The sequence below is a fragment of the Saccostrea cucullata genome, unplaced genomic scaffold (assembly GCF_032062105.1).
Source record: "Saccostrea cucullata isolate Sc308-1 unplaced genomic scaffold, CSIRO_AGI_Scuc_v1 ctg430, whole genome shotgun sequence".
Taxonomy (NCBI): Eukaryota; Metazoa; Mollusca; class Bivalvia; order Ostreida; family Ostreidae; genus Saccostrea; species Saccostrea cuccullata.
In genome coordinates this window covers 113065-131059 of record NW_026930981.1, presented here as the reverse complement: position 1 = coordinate 131059, position 17995 = coordinate 113065, and the positions used below count along the sequence as shown (strand labels likewise).

The 17995-nt window shown below is 33.5% G+C and overlaps 3 protein-coding genes and 2 long non-coding RNA genes across 16 annotated transcripts in view; 3 read left to right on the top strand and 2 right to left on the bottom strand.

Moving 5' to 3' along the window:
• The window catches only part of LOC134230855 (dual specificity calcium/calmodulin-dependent 3',5'-cyclic nucleotide phosphodiesterase 1A-like), a 130305-nt gene that overhangs the window by 88643 nt on the left and 23667 nt on the right, over positions 1 to 17995 (top strand). For all 11 annotated transcript variants that reach the window (XM_062712719.1, XM_062712718.1, XM_062712716.1 and 8 more), the window contains 2 exons: positions 111 to 176; positions 17794 to 17968. In XM_062712719.1, the coding sequence (XP_062568703.1) occupies positions 111 to 176; positions 17794 to 17968 (241 nt within the window). The remainder of the gene's footprint in view (positions 1 to 110; positions 177 to 17793; positions 17969 to 17995) is intronic.
• LOC134230847 (uncharacterized) lies at positions 737 to 3844 on the top strand. Of its 2 annotated transcripts, XR_009984431.1 has the most exons (5): positions 737 to 1197; positions 1914 to 2015; positions 2492 to 2576; positions 3307 to 3507; positions 3723 to 3844. It is a non-coding gene; the product is annotated as an uncharacterized LOC134230847 (long non-coding RNA). The 2 variants fall into 2 exon arrangements; XR_009984432.1 differs by lacking the exon at positions 1914 to 2015.
• Positions 3404 to 7018, bottom strand: LOC134230846 (uncharacterized). Its single transcript, XR_009984430.1, has 4 exons — positions 6900 to 7018; positions 4658 to 4749; positions 3790 to 3955; positions 3404 to 3537 (listed from the first exon to the last, which is right to left on the bottom strand). It is a non-coding gene; the product is annotated as an uncharacterized LOC134230846 (long non-coding RNA).
• Positions 8188 to 11369, top strand: LOC134230833 (uncharacterized). The gene is made up of 5 exons (XM_062712687.1): positions 8188 to 8731; positions 9330 to 9463; positions 9686 to 9849; positions 9997 to 10999; positions 11314 to 11369. Exons 1-5 carry the CDS (start codon positions 8361 to 8363, stop codon positions 11367 to 11369), a joined length of 1728 nt encoding a protein of 575 aa, XP_062568671.1. The 5' UTR covers positions 8188 to 8360.
• Positions 11481 to 13639, bottom strand: LOC134230856 (uncharacterized). Its single transcript, XM_062712721.1, has 2 exons — positions 13022 to 13639; positions 11481 to 12618 (listed from the first exon to the last, which is right to left on the bottom strand). The coding sequence occupies exons 1-2, from the start codon at positions 13555 to 13557 to the stop codon at positions 11481 to 11483; spliced, it is 1674 nt and encodes a 557-aa protein (XP_062568705.1). The 5' UTR covers positions 13558 to 13639.

Genomic DNA, 17995 nt, shown 5'->3' with positions numbered 1-17995 from the left:
CGTAGATATTATGACAAGCCTTGAATATGTTATAAAGAACACTTAAACATTGAGAACTCTGCAGATTATGTGACAAGCCCTGAATACGATTTTTTTTTTTCTACTTTTAGTGGCTAACCCCCCAGACAGAGCGAAAGATGACTCGAGTGTGGGAGCTAAGAATGGGCAACTGTCAAGTAAGTACTGAGGATTTAGAGCTGATATAGATTAAACCAACTATTATTGACGTGTGAGATATGTACATGAGTTTCGCAAATATTAATCGCTGCAAGCCATTTATTTTGCTTTGTTTTGGTAGAGAAAGTTTTTTAACCGCGGTCACAAAAATTAAACACTGAAGACTGATTGCAATCTGTCTAATCGCAAATAAAATATGACGCAAATAATAGCTGGTTAACAGTATTGTCAGTCAAACTTAGTTCTGACTCAGGTTCGTATTTCAGCAAATCTAGTAGTAAGACAAGTTAGTACCTCTGGAAGTAAAGTTTAGTACAATATGTAATATTTACATTCGCTGTGTTTTTCTACAAAGCCAACTGTGAAATTGATTTGACTACCATTTTCGTGTATACTCACATGTAGAAATAAACACGGATGACACAATGAGGTTGCAGCAACGTTAGTCAAAAATGCAACAATATAGGGCAACAAGAAATTCAACTATTGCGTATATGAGGGTTGACCGTAAAGTTCTTGGACAAGCTAAGAATTAAATAAATGTTGCGTCATTGATATTTACTATTATAGTCTGTCCCACCAAGTTACTGTAAGCACTTTTCGCATAAAATCTCAAAATATATAAATACCTTGGCTTTCAACCCAGTTCCGATCGATAGATCATTTTTTTTCCAACCTTCCGCCGTTTATCCGAACCCTCGAGGTCAACCAGTGTATACACACGGCGGCAAATTCAAAGTCTACGGAGATTTAACATTGTCAAAATGGCCACCACTTCGGAAGGGGATCATCCATTGTTCGTAATTTTCCGTACGTCGTCGTCAGTAAGGAAATGACGTCACACACGTTCGGGAGTGCTCTATGGTTATCGACGTCCGAAAAACCTATAACGCCCGAGACTTCCAAGTATATATTTATACTACAAGAAATATTACTTCTTCAACAAACTTTCATACCCAGACTGAGACCCAAGGGACCAAAGATTCATAAAAGGGTTAGTCACTGCATAAAGGCAAAGAGGTATGACTCAATTCATACATAACATTTCGATAGAATAATCGAGGCTAGGCTACTGCAAATTTAGCTCAAGTAAAATTAGTTTTATAATTTATAGCCAACACGTAACATTAGAGATCAATCAAAGTAATATCACTAGGATTAAGATTTTTAAAAATTATAATTGCTGCCTTACCTTAACGTTTCACCTTAGCTTTCCTTATAAATCCAACTCCTTTACGTTTGTTAAAAAACTGTAACACACGGTCAAAATAAGTCATATTATCGTTTCTATGTCACAGTATGTGAACAAGTGATGTCCTCACATGCACATGCTACAGTATTTCCTGACTTTGTTATACTTCCAACTCTTTGAACACATAAATCCTTCGTTGATATTTTATTTTTAATCTCGGTGCAAAACAACGTTTGTTGTCTGCATCAATTAAACTACGTCACCAATGAATTTTGACCTTGCCCTTCCAAACCTTCCTGTAATGTATCGGTGTTAGGTAAATTCAGACCCAGGATATACATTTTTGTTTACCTTAAATATAACAGAATACCAAAATTTAAAATATTCCTATACACATAAAATTAAAATACAGAATGCAAGTGTGAAGGATTATGATTTTTAAAAATATATTATAATTTTTTTTCCTTTCCCTATTTCAATAAAACAATTTAACAGAAAGCCTTCTAATTTTTATGAGTTTTCAGCACAAAAATTTTCATTGCAGGAATCTGAATAGCTGCCTGGTGCAACTACAAGATAGAAAAGCACAAACATGTACATTATACATGTTAAGCCATAAGTACCTGCAGATACATATATATTGAAGGTATGAAATAATGCAGGTTTCTTGAGTTTGATTTTTGAGTCCCAGCAATTTTTTTTCCTTTTGTATTTGTAAATTTTATAAGTAAGTTTATTCATTGACCGTTCCCTAGTACGCAAACATGCATATATGCCTATATCATATACCTAGTAGTGTATCTGCTCTGATACAGATGTTTTGGACTAGGTGAGACAGTGCCTTGTAAGGCCAAAAAAATAATTATCCTGTTTCCTGCTACCAGCCTGAAAAAAAATTGGGTAGGTAGGCAGGAAAATTATTTTATTTTTTTAATTTCTTTTTATTTTCGATATGAACTAATACAACACCAAATTAAACATGTCATAGACCAATATTTTCATTACAAATTAAATTTTGTCTTTTGATGCATGACTCAAGTAGTATGTTATGAAAGTCCATATTTAAAACATATACCCGGTAGTATCATAAAATACCACTTGAATATACATTATTTTTTTCAGTTTTAGAACATGGAACATGAAATTACAGAAATTCCAGATTTTTTCCAAACCTAAAAAACTGTAGGGTCAGGTGCGAAAAATTAAGGTAGGTTGGGTAACAGGAAACAAGACTATAATTTTTTTGGGCCTGAGTAGAGCTGTCTCTCCCTTGGGGCTGAGATATCTCTGTCTCGGCCCATTGTCATGGGGCTGTCTCGCCCTCAAATGTCAAATCATTATTTCTGTTTATTTGTGTGAATTAAGAGTAAAATTCTTATTTAAGTAAGAGATTTTATATCAAAAATTTGTCTAAATATGAACACAGATATTGCGAATTCACAGATATAGCGAGGTAACCTTGGATCCCCAGCTATGTAAATTAATGAATTCCTTATACGGATAAAACAAATTATGGTTAAAGCAAAGTATTTTCATAGGTCCCATTGACTTTTCCTTAACAGAGTTTTACTATATTAGGTTAACATTTCAACTTTCTACAAGAACTTTCTGAGAACTTCAAACAACCTTAAAGGACATTGAGAAGTTATAAACATTATCATGATAAAATAAAAACTGTTGCATGAAGAGATTTAATTTTTCAAGATTCATTTTGAGATTCTGAATTAAATTATAAATTAAAGAGTTATCCTTCTTGGCTGAGAATCCAAGTACCTTAACAGATTTTTAATAAGTCTCGTAAAATTATAAATGCTCGAGACATAAAACAGCTTTAGATTATAGGATAAACCAGTTTGTTTGCACTGTTTTCATCGTTTTATTAAGTAAAATTTAACAATATTTTAAAAGATAAATGAATTGTTTGTCCTATATTTAAGGATATTAGAACAAAATAAGAAGAATAATTGTCAAGTGCCCACTGATGCTGGAGTCCATGCTGTAGAAAAGACATGAAACAGAAGTGAGAAAATGTCAACATCAGTCATCTATGAAGATGGAGATTGCCTCTATTCTAAAATTTCTGAGGAAAATGGTGTTGTCTGGCTCATCCAATGATCACTCCATTTGCAGAATACCAGGTAATCTTTGATTTTGTCAATACTTTGTGCCTGAAAAAAAATTTAATGATAAAACATTTTAAATCATCATAAAGATTTCAGTGCATAAAAAATACTTTTAAATTTGTGCAAAGTGAAATATAAAGATACAATAAAAATTCAGATTGTGCTCATCATATTAATATGAATTGTTTACTTATCAAAAATACATATACTTGGTCAATTCTCATTTTCAGGTTTCAATCTGAAGTATACATAGGAAGAGCAAAATCTTTCTCATTCATATACAATGTAAACACTTACAACCTGTGATCCAGAAAAATGTCCTGATTGTTTAGTCCAACATAAAATGGATTTCAATCTGACACGTTATTCTGAAAAATTGAGTGAACAGTGCAGGCATGTCTTTGTTTCAATATCTCGACTCTGCATGGTCATCAAAACTTTGGACTCTTGTGATTTATTCATCCTATAAAAACATAATTTAGTAAGCAATAAAAGTATAATCAAATATTCTATGCTTCAGTTATAATTACATTTTTTTATCAATGTTTGTTTATTCTTTCAAATGGTGAGATAGTGCAGTATTACAGGTGCTTAGACACAGATTTGCAGTTAATATTTTCTCAAATTTTCTGTAAAATATCACAACTTATATAACAAGAGGCTCATGAGCCACATCACTTATAATTACCTGAATAGCTTTGACGATGCAGTTCTTTACCAGATTTCCCCCTTGTTATACCTTTTGTGACCCAACCTAACCCCTGGGGTCATAATTTGAACAATTTAAAATCTACACTACCCCAAAATGATTTTGCATAAGTTTCAGCTTTGCTTGCCTAGTACTGGTAATGCCAAAGAAGATTTTTTTTTATAGATTTTTCTTGTATATTTCAATGTAAAAGTTGGGTTCCCTATCGTAGTCCCACCCTACCCCAAGGGTCATTTAAATAATTTAGAATCTACACTACCCCAGGATGCTTCTGCATAAGTTTCAACTTTTCTGGCCAGTGGTTCTTTGGAAGAAGATTACGAATGATGAGGGAAAAATGTAACATGTATTCAGTCACATCTGACAGGTGCTGAGCTTCAACAAATCATTCTCAATACATGTATTTAAAAGAGACGGGATATTTTGAAGATCTTGAATATTATATGGTAAACTTACTGCCTTTGTTATGCAAATCATCTTTACTTTAGTCAGGGTTTCTGGTCTGCTTCTCTCCTTATACTGCAGTGGTTAAATCAAGCTTAACATTGCTGAAAGAAGAGAAAGAGTTATAAAAGAGTACAGGACATCAATATCATTACAAACTAAAGTGTTCCAAGGAACACATATGTCACCTGCTTTTAGCTTCTTTAATTAAAGATGTATCTATAAAATCTAAAAGTGGTCAGCTATTTTTATGCTACTAGCATATACAGAATGCAACCCTCAACTGAATAATTAAGTTGAAATCATCATAAATAATTATTTATCATTTTACATGTGTTACATATTTCAAAGCAATTGTCACATTGCACGATCCACTTTGTGAGATTCCATCCCAATGTATTTTCATAATATTAAGATATCAGTTTTTGTGGTTTACTGAATATCATATAGTTTAAAAGAACAGTTTTATGAGCTCATAAACATGTATAAAATTAATGTTAATTATCAACATACATCACTCAATATTCAAAACTCTTTAGTTAATTTAAAGTTTCTGGGGTATCTTTGTAAAGTAGGTCAAAGTTCAAGTCAACCAAATACAGTACTAGCAAATAAGGGCAACAATATAAACAAATTTCTTTGATGTACTCAGACTGACCCATCAAAAATACCCCAACTCAATCATTTTTTCAGCACTTTGAATTTTTGATTTAAAAAAAAATTGTTTTATTTATTAGAAATAGATACTGTTTCCTTTTAAAATTGTGGTATGTGATTTCTAATGGATACTTTTAGATTAATAATTTTTTAACAATATATATTTCATCTGTCTAGATATCCAGTGTGTATTGAAAATATTAATAAATTTCTGTTGAGTCTGGAATTTTTTAATGACACTTTGATATCAATTTGATCAATATTATTAAGCCAAAAAAAGATACCTACCTACCCACCTTGAAAAATGTGTGTCAGGGTACATCAAACAAAAATATTTTAATTATGCTCTACGGTTTTTAAAAACAAGTACTTTAAATGAAAATCTTGGAATTAAGGAAACAGAAATTTTCAAATTAAGTTCACATTTGAGCAGTATAGGACTTTACAGAAAAAACAATGCTGTTGAGGCCTGCCCTCTCCCAACTCAGGATTAGGTTGGTATACAGGTAGATGAGAAAATTATTCTCAGAAAAATTACCGGTAATTATAAATAAATAATGTGTTCTCTAGAATACAAAAAAAGTTAATTGCTTCCTGGAGATAAAAAAAAGTTTTGAGTCATTTTAGCCAGTTGGTTGGGACAGGGCAATCAAAATTTTTTTTTTTCGAGATGACCAGACTGAGAATTTGAACTCTGAATATGTGCATGACAGCTAGTATAACCGGGTAATGGAAGATTCCCTCTGATGTTACATGTATATCAATTTTATTTTAAAGTCTGTACTTAGATGAAGCCTATCTTAACTTCTTGTGCTGATCAAACTATTCAGACATGTTCTTCTATTTAGTTTTTCTGTTTTCCTTTCATGAATACTACATATATAATTACTTTCTCATTTAAACTGCAAGGTCAAGACAAATCATTATTTTCTGAAACAGTAGTCAGTATGTGCATATTCATCTACTTTATGTCTGGTTCTGCTAATTAATTCATCAATATGCATGCATGTACATAAATGACCATTATAGAACTCAATCCAAAGACTTGATGAAAAATTACATGCACATTTTAATATTATAAAAAGTTTTTGAAAAATAATTCCAAAATGTGTCATCTATTGAAAACTGTTTTGATGTCCCCAGGGTGTTGATACAACACATACATGAAAAAATAAAAATGCACTTTAGATCTCTAGCTTATTATTTATTTGCCAAATGCATGTAGTATGTACATGAAATGTTATAAATTGAAAATGAAAGTAGGAATAAAATTTTAAAACTTTAGTTACGAAGTTAACTAGCTGTTATATTCTTTTTGGTATTATTTCACCTAATTTTTTAACTATATTCTGTTCTTTTATAATCATAGAAACACCCCTTTTCATTTTCCACACATGGGCTTACATTCAGACCGTTACTGAACACGAACGGTTAACCATGAGCACAAAGAGAGCTGTTGTTCTAATGTCAGCAATATCACGCGTTTTGAAATATATTTATATTCTTAGTATTTGTAGACACTTCTTTCTTGTGTGTATATAAGCTAGGAAAACAACAACAGCTGCAAAAAGTACCACAGAATATATAAACAACTTACGTTTTAAACACTGCGCCTGGCAAGCTTGCATCATCATGCCAACAGCCATTATCCACAAGTTGTACTTCGTTAGATTCGGACTATTTTCTCGTAGTTTATAATTAAATTTGTTAAATGCTGTTAAAATTTATTTTAATTCAAAGTAAAAGTTATATTATCGATAAAAGCAATTTAAATTAATTCCTTGAATTTTTAACGATTTTTTGGAAATTTACTTTGCAAAGGACGACTACTCCCTTCGAAAACTGGTTCCCGGCCCCGTAATCTGGACGCTAATGGACGAGTTTACCATGTTAAATCTCCGTAGACTTTGAATTTGCCGCCGTGTGTATACACTGGTTGACCTCGAGGGTTCGGATAAACGGCGGAAGGTTGGAAAAAAAATGATCTATCGATCGGAACTGGGTTGAAAGCCAAGGTATTTATATATTTTGAGATTTTATGCGAAAAGTGCTTACAGTAACTTGGTGGGACAGACTATAGCATATTTCTAATCCTTTACTTAGACTAATTGTGAATTGAAAAATGTAAAATCTTCTTCAATTTCAAATGTTTAATTGCAAATATGGCTTCATAATAGCCAACATCGGAACTATTATTTCGTCTTTAATTCCGTCGCGGTTTTAATATTTAGTGTGTCTAACGAGATCTCGTTTTTGGCGTGAACTTGGGCAACATTTTGTAAACAAGGACGCGCTGCTGAACTTGTCATGTCTTATGATGTCAAATAACCGCGTCTTACCTGCAAATAACCATGGTAAATTACCATTGTATTGCCGTGGGATGTAACAATGACTCCAGGAAATCTAACAGACTCAGTAAATACCCGCATATGGTAGATAAAAATGGAAATGTTGTCAATTTTTATGTATTGCCTTCCGCAACTAAAAATCCAAAACTTCGGCGCCAGTGGATAAATGCGGTACGTCGTAAAAATTTCAAACCTAGTAACACAGATCATTGGCACGCAGTATGCTCCAGACATTTTGTAGATGGAAGACCCACTGACACTAACCCAATACCAACTTTATTTGAATATAATAACTACATGCATGACCAGGCCCAGGGTCAAGGAAAGAGGAAAACATTGACTTCAAAATACAACAGTACTTCATCTTCCCAGGGGTTTGTATTTTAGCTTCTCGATCAATGATAATTTTACATAAAAATGTGATACCCATATTTCTATTATCAGATTATTAGGCCAAACGAAAATATATTCTTGTTTCCTGTTCCCTGACCAAAAAAAAAAGAAATAGGGTAGGTAGGTAGGGAAAAAATTAATAGCCAACATCGGAACTATTATTTCGTCTTTAATTCCGTCGCGGTTTTAATATTTAGTGTGTCTAACGAGATCTCGTTTTTGGCGTGAACTTGGGCAACATTTTGTAAACAAGGACGCGCTGCTGAACTTGTCATGTCTTATGATGTCAAATAACCGCGTCTTACCTGCAAATAACCATGGTAAATTACCATTGTATTGCCGTGGGATGTAACAATGACTCCAGGAAATCTAACAGACTCAGTAAATACCCGCATATGGTAGATAAAAATGGAAATGTTGTCAATTTTTATGTATTGCCTTCCGCAACTAAAAATCCAAAACTTCGGCGCCAGTGGATAAATGCGGTACGTCGTAAAAATTTCAAACCTAGTAACACAGATCATTGGCACGCAGTATGCTCCAGACATTTTGTAGATGGAAGACCCACTGACACTAACCCAATACCAACTTTATTTGAATATAATAACTACATGCATGACCAGGCCCAGGGTCAAGGAAAGAGGAAAACATTGACTTCAAAATACAACAGTACTTCATCTTCCCAGGGGTTTGTATTTTAGCTTCTCGATCAATGATAATTTTACATAAAAATGTGATACCCATATTTCTATTATCAGATTATTAGGCCAAACGAAAATATATTCTTGTTTCCTGTTCCCTGACCAAAAAAAAAGAAATAGGGTAGGTAGGTAGGGAAAAAATTAATTTCAAAGCTCAATGGATGGAGAATATGTATCATGTAATAACAAGAAAACAGTATGTTTACACTTTACAGAGCAGGTTTATTAATAAAGATTTATAAAATAAAGGTATCCTGTGCACTTTAGATGTATTAGCTCTGTTAATATTGTTGGCCGGGTGACTTTAGTATTTCAGGAAAATAGCCCCCCTCCCCCCCCCCCCCCCCCCCCCCCCCCCCCATGAATATAAAAAAAAGTTAGGGTTGCAGGGTAAAATGTTAGGGTAGCTCGGGTGACAGGAAACAAGAGTACATATTAATTTCTTGCGTAAAGAATATATTCAATATAATTTGCATGAATAATCAATATCTAAATTTCATTCAGAAACACACACACACAAATATCTTTTTATGTAGCATGAATTATGTTGTAATAAAAACTGTTAATCAAACATTTTACGTGCAGAAATGAAAGTCACTCTGAAGGAAAAAAACAAAGGACTTCACAGACTAGTGTATTTGTCCAGCCAGTACCAGTGGCAGAGTTATATCAAGGCATACAGCATGAAATCATTATTCCTGACAAGGAAGGAGGAAAAGGTTGGAAGACACAGTTTTCTTAAAAATAACTAAAAACATAACACTTCTTTGATTTTGTTTAAAAAGTTTGTCATTTATCTATGTTTTTTTTCTATTATCAGAAATGTCTGGATTAAAGAAACTTGCATAATCAATAATAACAAATATATCCAAAAAGATCATAACCAGTATATTTTCATATGCATAAAAATATGCTTTTGTATATGTATTTTTCTTTCACAGTTCCAATTACAACTGATACACCATATTCCCTACCTGGTATCATGCAACATGACCACCCATATGTAGCGAGTCCTGTGTCAGGTTCATCTCATCTTAGTGACACAGACTGGGCAGATGCTGATACCCTAATAACAAATTTGGAACATGAAAATAGGCATCTGAAGGTATTTTTACAGCAGAGCAATTGTTTTTTTTTTATTATTTCATGTTATGTCACATAAATACATGTACAGGGTGTTTGAGCAAATATGTATTCTCTATTGTTTTTAATGTTTGTTTCAAAAAAATTTAATGTGTGCTTAACTTTGTAGGTTCATTGTGAACAACTTGAGGAGAGGGTAGTGGCTTTTCAAGAGGAAAACACACAACTGAAAAATCAGTTAAATGAAAGTGAAAGACAAAGAAAGGAAGTTGAATCCAAACTTCAAAACAAAGACAAACTTTTCCGAGAGATTTTAATAGATAAACTAACGAAGTGTGACAACCATGTAAGACTTTTTCTTGGGCTGCCTTCTCTTCTGTTTTTAAAGGGTTTGTTCGACATATTGAATGGTGCAGCTTCCAGTATGAAGTATTGGACTCGTAGATCATCAAGTCATGAAAAAAAGTGGCACTCAGAAAATTTAAGGAGACCTGGTAAACAAAGAAAACTGCAGTTATTTGAAGAATTCATTTTGGCACTACTTCGTCTGCGTTTAGGCCTGAACACCATGTTCTGTTCAGTTTTGTTTGGCGTGTCTCAGTCCACAGTTTCTTCCATATTCACCACATGGATGTGTTTCCTAGATCAGCAATTAAAACCATTACTTAAGTGGCCATCAAGGCAAAAAATAAAAAAGCATATGCCTCTTTCCTTCCGTTTAAAATACCCAAACACAAGAGTCATAATTGATGCAACAGAGATCTTTGTTCAACGTCCGAGGAATCCTTCAGCTCAGAGCAGAACTTGGTCAAATTACAAAAACAAGAACACTTTCAAAGCACTGGTTGGGATTTCACCAAATGGGGCCTTTACATTCATATCTGAATTATGGTCTGGAAACATTTCAGATCGCAGCATTACTCTGAGAAGTGGATTTCTAGATCTTATTCAGCGAGGTGATCATGTTATGGCAGATCGCGGATTTCTAATTAATGACCTCCTTCTTCAAAGGGGAGCCCAGCTGAATATGCCACCATTTTGTCGGCCATGTCAGTATGGAAAAGGCAAATACTTGACATCTAAACAAATTAAGGAGTCGAAAAACATTTCCTCATTGCGCATTCATGTGGAGCGTGCAATTCAGAGACTGAAAAGTTACAAATTCTTTGATGGTATTATGTATATAAAATCATTGTCTGTTGCAAATCAAGCCTTACAAGTAGCGGGTATTTTTTGTAATTTTATGGCTCCCCTTGTCAGCAAAGTTCAGAAAAAATAAGATTTTCTAACTAAGTAAATAAAATACCATGATTATTGTTTGCAAGTGCTATAACATTACAAGTGCAACAACTTAAATTTTGTGCCAAAAGTTCATTCTTTCACATTATTTATTTGATATTTATTTAGTTCACTGTTTTGAATGAAGGAAGTTTTATGTTAGTGTTATCTGTTATATACTGTTATATTGACATATCTATTATTACAGATTTACTGATTAAAAGTTTATATGAAGGACAAATCTTTTTTATCAGTGTTCCGTAATGCTGCACTAAGTCTGCAATATTCAAAGCATGTAGGAAAAAAAGTGACTGATTTGGATATGTTTCGAACAATTTCTTTAATTTTTTAAATATAAATTGCATAATAATAAATTCAGTTGATGATGATTTTTGGAAATATAAATGTCTTATAAAACTTGACAATTTTTCCTTTCATACATTCCCATATTTGTCCATTGAAGAACACTCTTTCAGAAAAAATTCCTGAGTGTGTGTACAAAATAAAATCACAATAGGTACGTTTTGTAACAGCCATTTGACACATCATTTGACAATAATATGGTGAGTTACTGTTTTTCCTTAAAACAGGAAATCCATTTCTTAGTTCAAAATTTTTTAAATCACATGCTGCTGCCTCCTTTGGATTTTTATCTTTATACTTGTATGGACATTTAATTTCGAGGCACCCCGGTAAACAACAATTACACTCTAGTAAACCATCTGGTGAGGCACCAATGAAAGGAAGCTCATCATCGATTATCAGGCCTGCACTGGAATATCTTAGATTAGTGTGAATTTTCCCATTTAACTCCAAATACATATCTCTAGCTTTTGCTTCATATTTTCTACCATGTACAAGTGCAGGAATACAATTAGATTCTGAAGTAGCATATTTTTTACAAAGAATTTGTGTAACAAGGCTACCATTTTCATTCCGACCACTGAAATGCAGGCAGTTAAACACAGATGATGCAGTAATGCGACCTGCTCTTTGATGATGCCATACATCTGATGAGTTTTGACCAACTGTACATTTTGAAATTTTGACTGCAAGATTTCTGTCAAAATAAACTCTAAGACCATCAACAAATTCTTCAAAGGAAGCATTTGGATTCATCACATAAAAATTTTGAGCAAATTCAGTCACATTCTCACACACACTTTCTTCAAATTCATACTCAGAATCAGAACTATCAGATAGGGTATATGCTGCACATGCAGCCAATTTTTCTGCTTTTAAAAGTTTGTATATATCTTTTTCAGTTCGATTGTTTAATTGTTCATTAGTAACAGGTGTGTATTCTTCATCACATGCCATGGGCTGAGGTTGGTTGTTTGGTTGCTGTCTTAGATCAAGGTCGGTAATTTTTACTGGTCTTGTTGACCTCACAGGATTTGTCCACTTAGCCTTTTTATCAGTGACACCAATCTCTGTTCGATCATTCAGTCCTAGGCAAAATTGTTGAAGTCCAAACAGCAAAGCAGCAATATGCTTACATGTACCATCACCACTACAAAAAAAATTATGGTACTGCTATTTATATTATGAAGTCAAAATTTGGCATCTTTATTCATGCTTTGATACCTTTGCTATCGTTTAAAAAAAATACCATTTATTCATGCAGAATTTTAATTTTGCGAATCGTTGAATGCTTTAAAAAATATATTATACTTTTTAAAAAATCATTACAGCTTTTCTTCTGGAGAACAGTTAGTTATTTCCGCAATCTGATAATTTTTTCTTTTAAAAACATTGGATAGAAAATTCTGATCTGTATAAATATAAAATGCTTATAGAGCAGCCAACATTTAAGAAAAACACTGATATCATGTCACAACCTAGAATTATAATTTCAATCCAATGTTTTCTCAAACGTCCGCGTCGAATTATTGTATAATAGATCTAGTACATACGCAACACATGTGCACTCTCCAGAGACAATTGTTCCATTCTCTTGTACCAACAGCCACATTTTGTAGGGCTCAGCTGTCTGTCGTTCCTCTGGAGTGGATGAACCTCTGATATAGCATAGATTAGAGTCGAGTTTAGACATGGCCACGTTACTAATGTGACCATTTGAATGCAAGCGGTAGCTGTTGTCGGATTTGTAATTTTTCAGTCTTTCATTTGTCCACAGGCAACTGGTTTTTAAATAATACTGAATATCATACGCCTCAATGGACGGTATTTTATCTAAACAATCATCCCATTTAATATTTGGGGAACTGGGATGTGGATATGTTACGCCATGGACAGTCCTACGTTTCAGTCGATCTGCAGAATCTTGTGCTAAATCGCATTTTGGCTGCAAATTTTGTCTACACGCTTCGCGAGCTAAGTCTAATAACTCATGTTTTCTGTAGCCCGATACCCTTATACCACGATCTGTCAAAAATTTCTTTAAATCGGGCAAAGATTTTTGCACAAGAAATGATTCGTTCTCTGCCATTAGATTAGCTACCGATTTGTTTACAAAAGTTGCCCAAGTTACGCGTCATTTTTGTGACTTCTTTTTTAAAAGAGTTCCACAATTTTGGAGTTCCGATATTCCGTATTAAACTTAGAATAGAGACCCGAAGCACTACAAAATTTCAGACCTGTTTACTCTTACGATTTCGCCGTATTTTGTACGGATTTTTAGTCTAAAATAGGTCTCACATTTTGCCATTATAAAAATACGGAAATTGGAAATACGTTAGTTTGGAATTTAACAGTTAGTTTTCGTTATGATCTGTCTTAGTTTTACCGTATTTATAGCAAAAAAGGAGAAAGATTTTAAACACATTGGCGATGTCAGGTTGCCAAAACTCTGTGGTATTATGAAATGACTAAGACCTTGTTGTTAAACCATGTTTTTGTAATCAGAAAAGCAGTTTTTCTCTTTTAATATATGTAAAATTGATGGAAAGTGAAATCTTACTGGCAAATGCCAAATCTCACGGAGAAATCTAATAAAAAATACTGAGAGACAGCGTTATGGGTAAACAGGTCTGAAATTTTAATTAAAAATTATTTATCACTTTATAAATTTCATTTGTATTCTATAAAATTCTGCAGAAATCTGGATGACTTTTACATTATGAGGTTGATAGAAGTTATCACTTCAACAGTCTAGTCGAACCCTCAAACGAGGGTAAACGGATGTTGGACATCCGTACCCTCAAACGGGGGTACGGCGCATGCGCAGACACTCAAAAAGTGCCGTTTTCACGGAAAAAACGTGTGGTCCACAAAATATGCTCGTGCAAAGTGATGGATTATTTCGTAGCCCTGTATGTACTCAAATTTGATAGATTAAAGATGTTTAAAGAGATTGTATTGCGAAAAAGTATATGTTTATTGTAAAAATCGAGACTTTTTCTCTTCCAAAGTTAGCGTATTCTGTGCCTTGACCTCCATGTTTGATACAACTAGATTTTTTATGCATAATTTAATTAAACGGATGAATAAACAAACAATGTTTTGTTTAAAGTTAAACTACATATAATTCCGTTCCCCGGTATTACAAATTTTGTGTAATGAACATGTTATTTATTATTTTCGACACTTTCTTCTGTGCCCGTCCGAATTTCCTCTGTCTTGTAAACAAACTTTTGTGTTTCAGAAATGAGGTAAATAACGAAAATTAATTTATTATTTTTTTTTAATTGAAAACAAAGTGTAAACGAATCATTTTTGCATGTTTGTGATTTTTTTTTTTAAAAATATTTTTTTAAAAAAAGAAGAATTATCGTTCTTGAATTCCACTTTGGCTTTCGTGCGTTGCATTAAGGGAAGGAAAACCCTCGTTTGGGGGTATACCCCCGTTTGAGGGTTCGACTAGACTGTTCAAACCTGCAAAATTTGAACATTCAAAGTTTTAAAATGGCTGAGCAATCAAAGTTAGAAGATATGAAGACAGGTCAGAATTGTTTAAAAAAATGTACGTTTTTGGAATAGGTGGAGCAGTGATCATGAGCAATGATAAAATTCTGCGTAGACATCGGATAAACGCCTACAAAGACCAATACATACTGTAAACATTGGGAAAACATAGTAAGAGAAGTGGTACATTAGTATTTAAGTGGCATATAATATTTTCGGACAGAAGGAACAGCTTATAGTACGACATGCGTGACCATCAGTCCGAGATTGCAGTGCCTAAAAATGAATTCGTAACTTGACTTTACCGTATTTCCGTAAATAAAATTGTTTTACGCAAACAGAGGTTATATGATTGCAGGATATGAGACAGGCATTGTTAAATATTATTTTACGTATGAAACCTGAACATTCTGTGCACATATTTACGGCAGGATAAAGCGACATAAGAAATGTATTGAGTTAAACGATGACTTTGTTGAGAAAAGTTACATTAACTCGTATCATATGCTTTTGACGTCGGGTAATGTCAAGAATAATCATTTTAGTGCTCCTTGTATGAGTGTCTGTCTTTTTCAATCTGAAAAAAATATAACTTTGTGCTTTGTTTTTGTTGAAAACTTGGATGTTAATAAAATGAAACATGAATTTAATGAAAATAATTGTTTCATACATTTTTCCAATGTTTGTCAGTAATTATCAATGTTGTCCACGAGCTTTACAGACAACCCTCGTACAGTGTGAATTATTGGTGTGTGAATCACACAGACTTACACATAGGCATATTTTTATGAAGCGCTAGCGCGTTCCATGAAATATGCCTAGGTGACAAGTCTTTGTGATTCACACACCAATAATTCACACAAAACTTAAAAAACCTTCCTTAACTAACACTCAGTGAGTGGAGAGTTGTCAGTGAGTGGAGAGTTGTCAGTTAGAACTAAGGTTAGTCCAATCTGTGTTATTATTGAGATGGATTGAAGTAACCCTAACATAGATTGCTGTAGAATAATATGATACAGGTCATATTGAGATAAAAATATCTTCAGGGTTTGATTTTAAGTCAGGGTAATTTGTGAGGAGGTGCATCTTGATATGTTGAATTGAATTCGCGATGTACTTGAAGAGAGGAAGGGGCCTGATTTCTTGTTTCATCATAAACTTACCCCTTTGAGCAATCAATCCAAACAAAAAAAAAACGAACTATTGAAAATATTGAAAAATCTGAGTAGGAAATGAGTTTTGTGAAACCTGATCTTTTGACGGCCCAAACGGATTGCTTTTTTGTCCCTGGAGTGTTGAAACAATGGAAGAGATAGACTTAGCATGCCATTGAGGGATTGAGATCAATTTTATACCGCAGGCAACCGCGATTGTAGTCACCAACAATCAGGTTCTATACACCCTAAAGTCGTCATATAAATTAATGGAAAAAATACTACTTCAATTGAGAAAGAAATTACAGCAAATCAGAGGGAAAGATTGCCTACAAAAAAAGTAAAAACGCCACTCAGAAATTTATCTATAAATAGGATGTAGTAATTGTCAACAAGAACTTTGGGATAAAGTGCAGGGATTCTGTGATAATGATAAATTGACATTTAACATTTAGTACATGTATAAAGATACGCGGCTATCATTAAGGGAAGTAAAGTACATGTCCCTTGGTAACGGATGGTCGACGTCTTCAGAGTTGGACCGAGGCCCCAGAGTCGCTTCAATAAGGACTGAAGTCTTATCTTCCTGAAAGAAAGTCAAATCTCACAAAGAAGGCTGAATAGAGGCTCTCAGTGGTTATCTAAACCAATAACAAGTCGTAATGTCATCAGGTTATGATCCCTGATTATATTGTACTGGAGAAATCGGAAAGGGGGTAGTGATTATTGATGTTTGTGTCTTGTTTTATTGGCTTTGATTTTACTGGAGATTGGGATAATATGTTGACGTCAACAAGTGAAAAAAATATATCTGAAGCTAAAGCAATCAAGATGGTAGATACAAGTTTAATTACAGACAGCTTGTATCATTATCCTTTGACTAGTGACAGAGGATGGGCCTTTATATTGCTGGAATAATCTACAAAACACAAAAATCAGTATTTCTACAATTAGCAATAAAACAACACAATTATTCGATATTATTGAAATAATTATTTAGTTCATACAGTAGTAGGCCCTGTTCTGACATTATTGTTTTTAAGGTAATATTTTATGTTGGCTTGAATGTAAAATGTCTATCTCCCATTGTGAGTGCAATATTGAAAAAAAAAATCAAAATATATATATTTTTAGATTCCATCAGTTCCAGTTTTAGCACTTTCATTATATTATACTTTTATTAAAATAATTCTTGGCAATAATAATCCTTGGTTTATGGAACAGAATTAGACATTTCAGTGCTTATTAGCTGTGAAGTAAATTTAAACTGTATGTTTGGAAAACAGTGTTAACTTGTACAATATTACATGTAGATTCTGACTTAGGATGTTTTATGATACTAAGACTCAGTCATTAACCAGACGGAGTGTGGTTATTGGTAAGTTGTTGATAATCTGTTTGTCTGTACGACAAGGTATTTCAATGTAAATTTCTAAATTCTCTCTGGGTTTTTTCCTAGTTTGAAGAAATTTAATACAAGGGGAGTGCTGAGTGCTGATCATGACTTCATCAGAATATGTAAATGAATTAAAGAGTATGATCAATAGCTTTCTAATAAGCTCTGAGAAAGGCTGATAAAGAAAACACTTCATCAGAGTCGTCAGTAGAGCTACACACTCTTCAAAGACTTCTGTTTTGATTCCTATTGAAGCCGTCTTCTTTTTCAGGGGCTGGTTCTTTGACAGTGCTAAAGAGAACAAACTCCAAATCAAAATTACCTTCCAGTAGCAGTAGTCGGACGTCAAGTATCGCAGAAAGTGATTCCTACGCAAGTGTTGATCTTGGTACAGATAAACTTCCTCCAATAGATACCCCTGAAGCCTCTCATGTCTGCTCAATACGGTAAGAAATCAAAGTACTGAATGTACT

Coding starts and splice junctions, on each gene's coding strand:
- LOC134230833 (XM_062712687.1), top strand. CDS start 8,361: ATGGTAAATTACCATTGTATTGCCGTGGGATGTAACAATGACTCCAGG. Junction 9,850..9,996: donor ATGAAAATAGGCATCTGAAG/GTATTTTTACAG, acceptor TTAACTTTGTAG/GTTCATTGTGAACAACTTGA. Junction 11,000..11,313: donor AAGTTACAAATTCTTTGATG/GTATTATGTATA, acceptor CTATTATTACAG/ATTTACTGATTAAAAGTTTA.
- LOC134230856 (XM_062712721.1), bottom strand. CDS start 13,557: ATGGCAGAGAACGAATCATTTCTTGTGCAAAAATCTTTGCCCGATTTA. Junction 12,619..13,021: donor GGAGAGTGCACATGTGTTGC/GTATGTACTAGA, acceptor TTTTTTTTGTAG/TGGTGATGGTACATGTAAGC.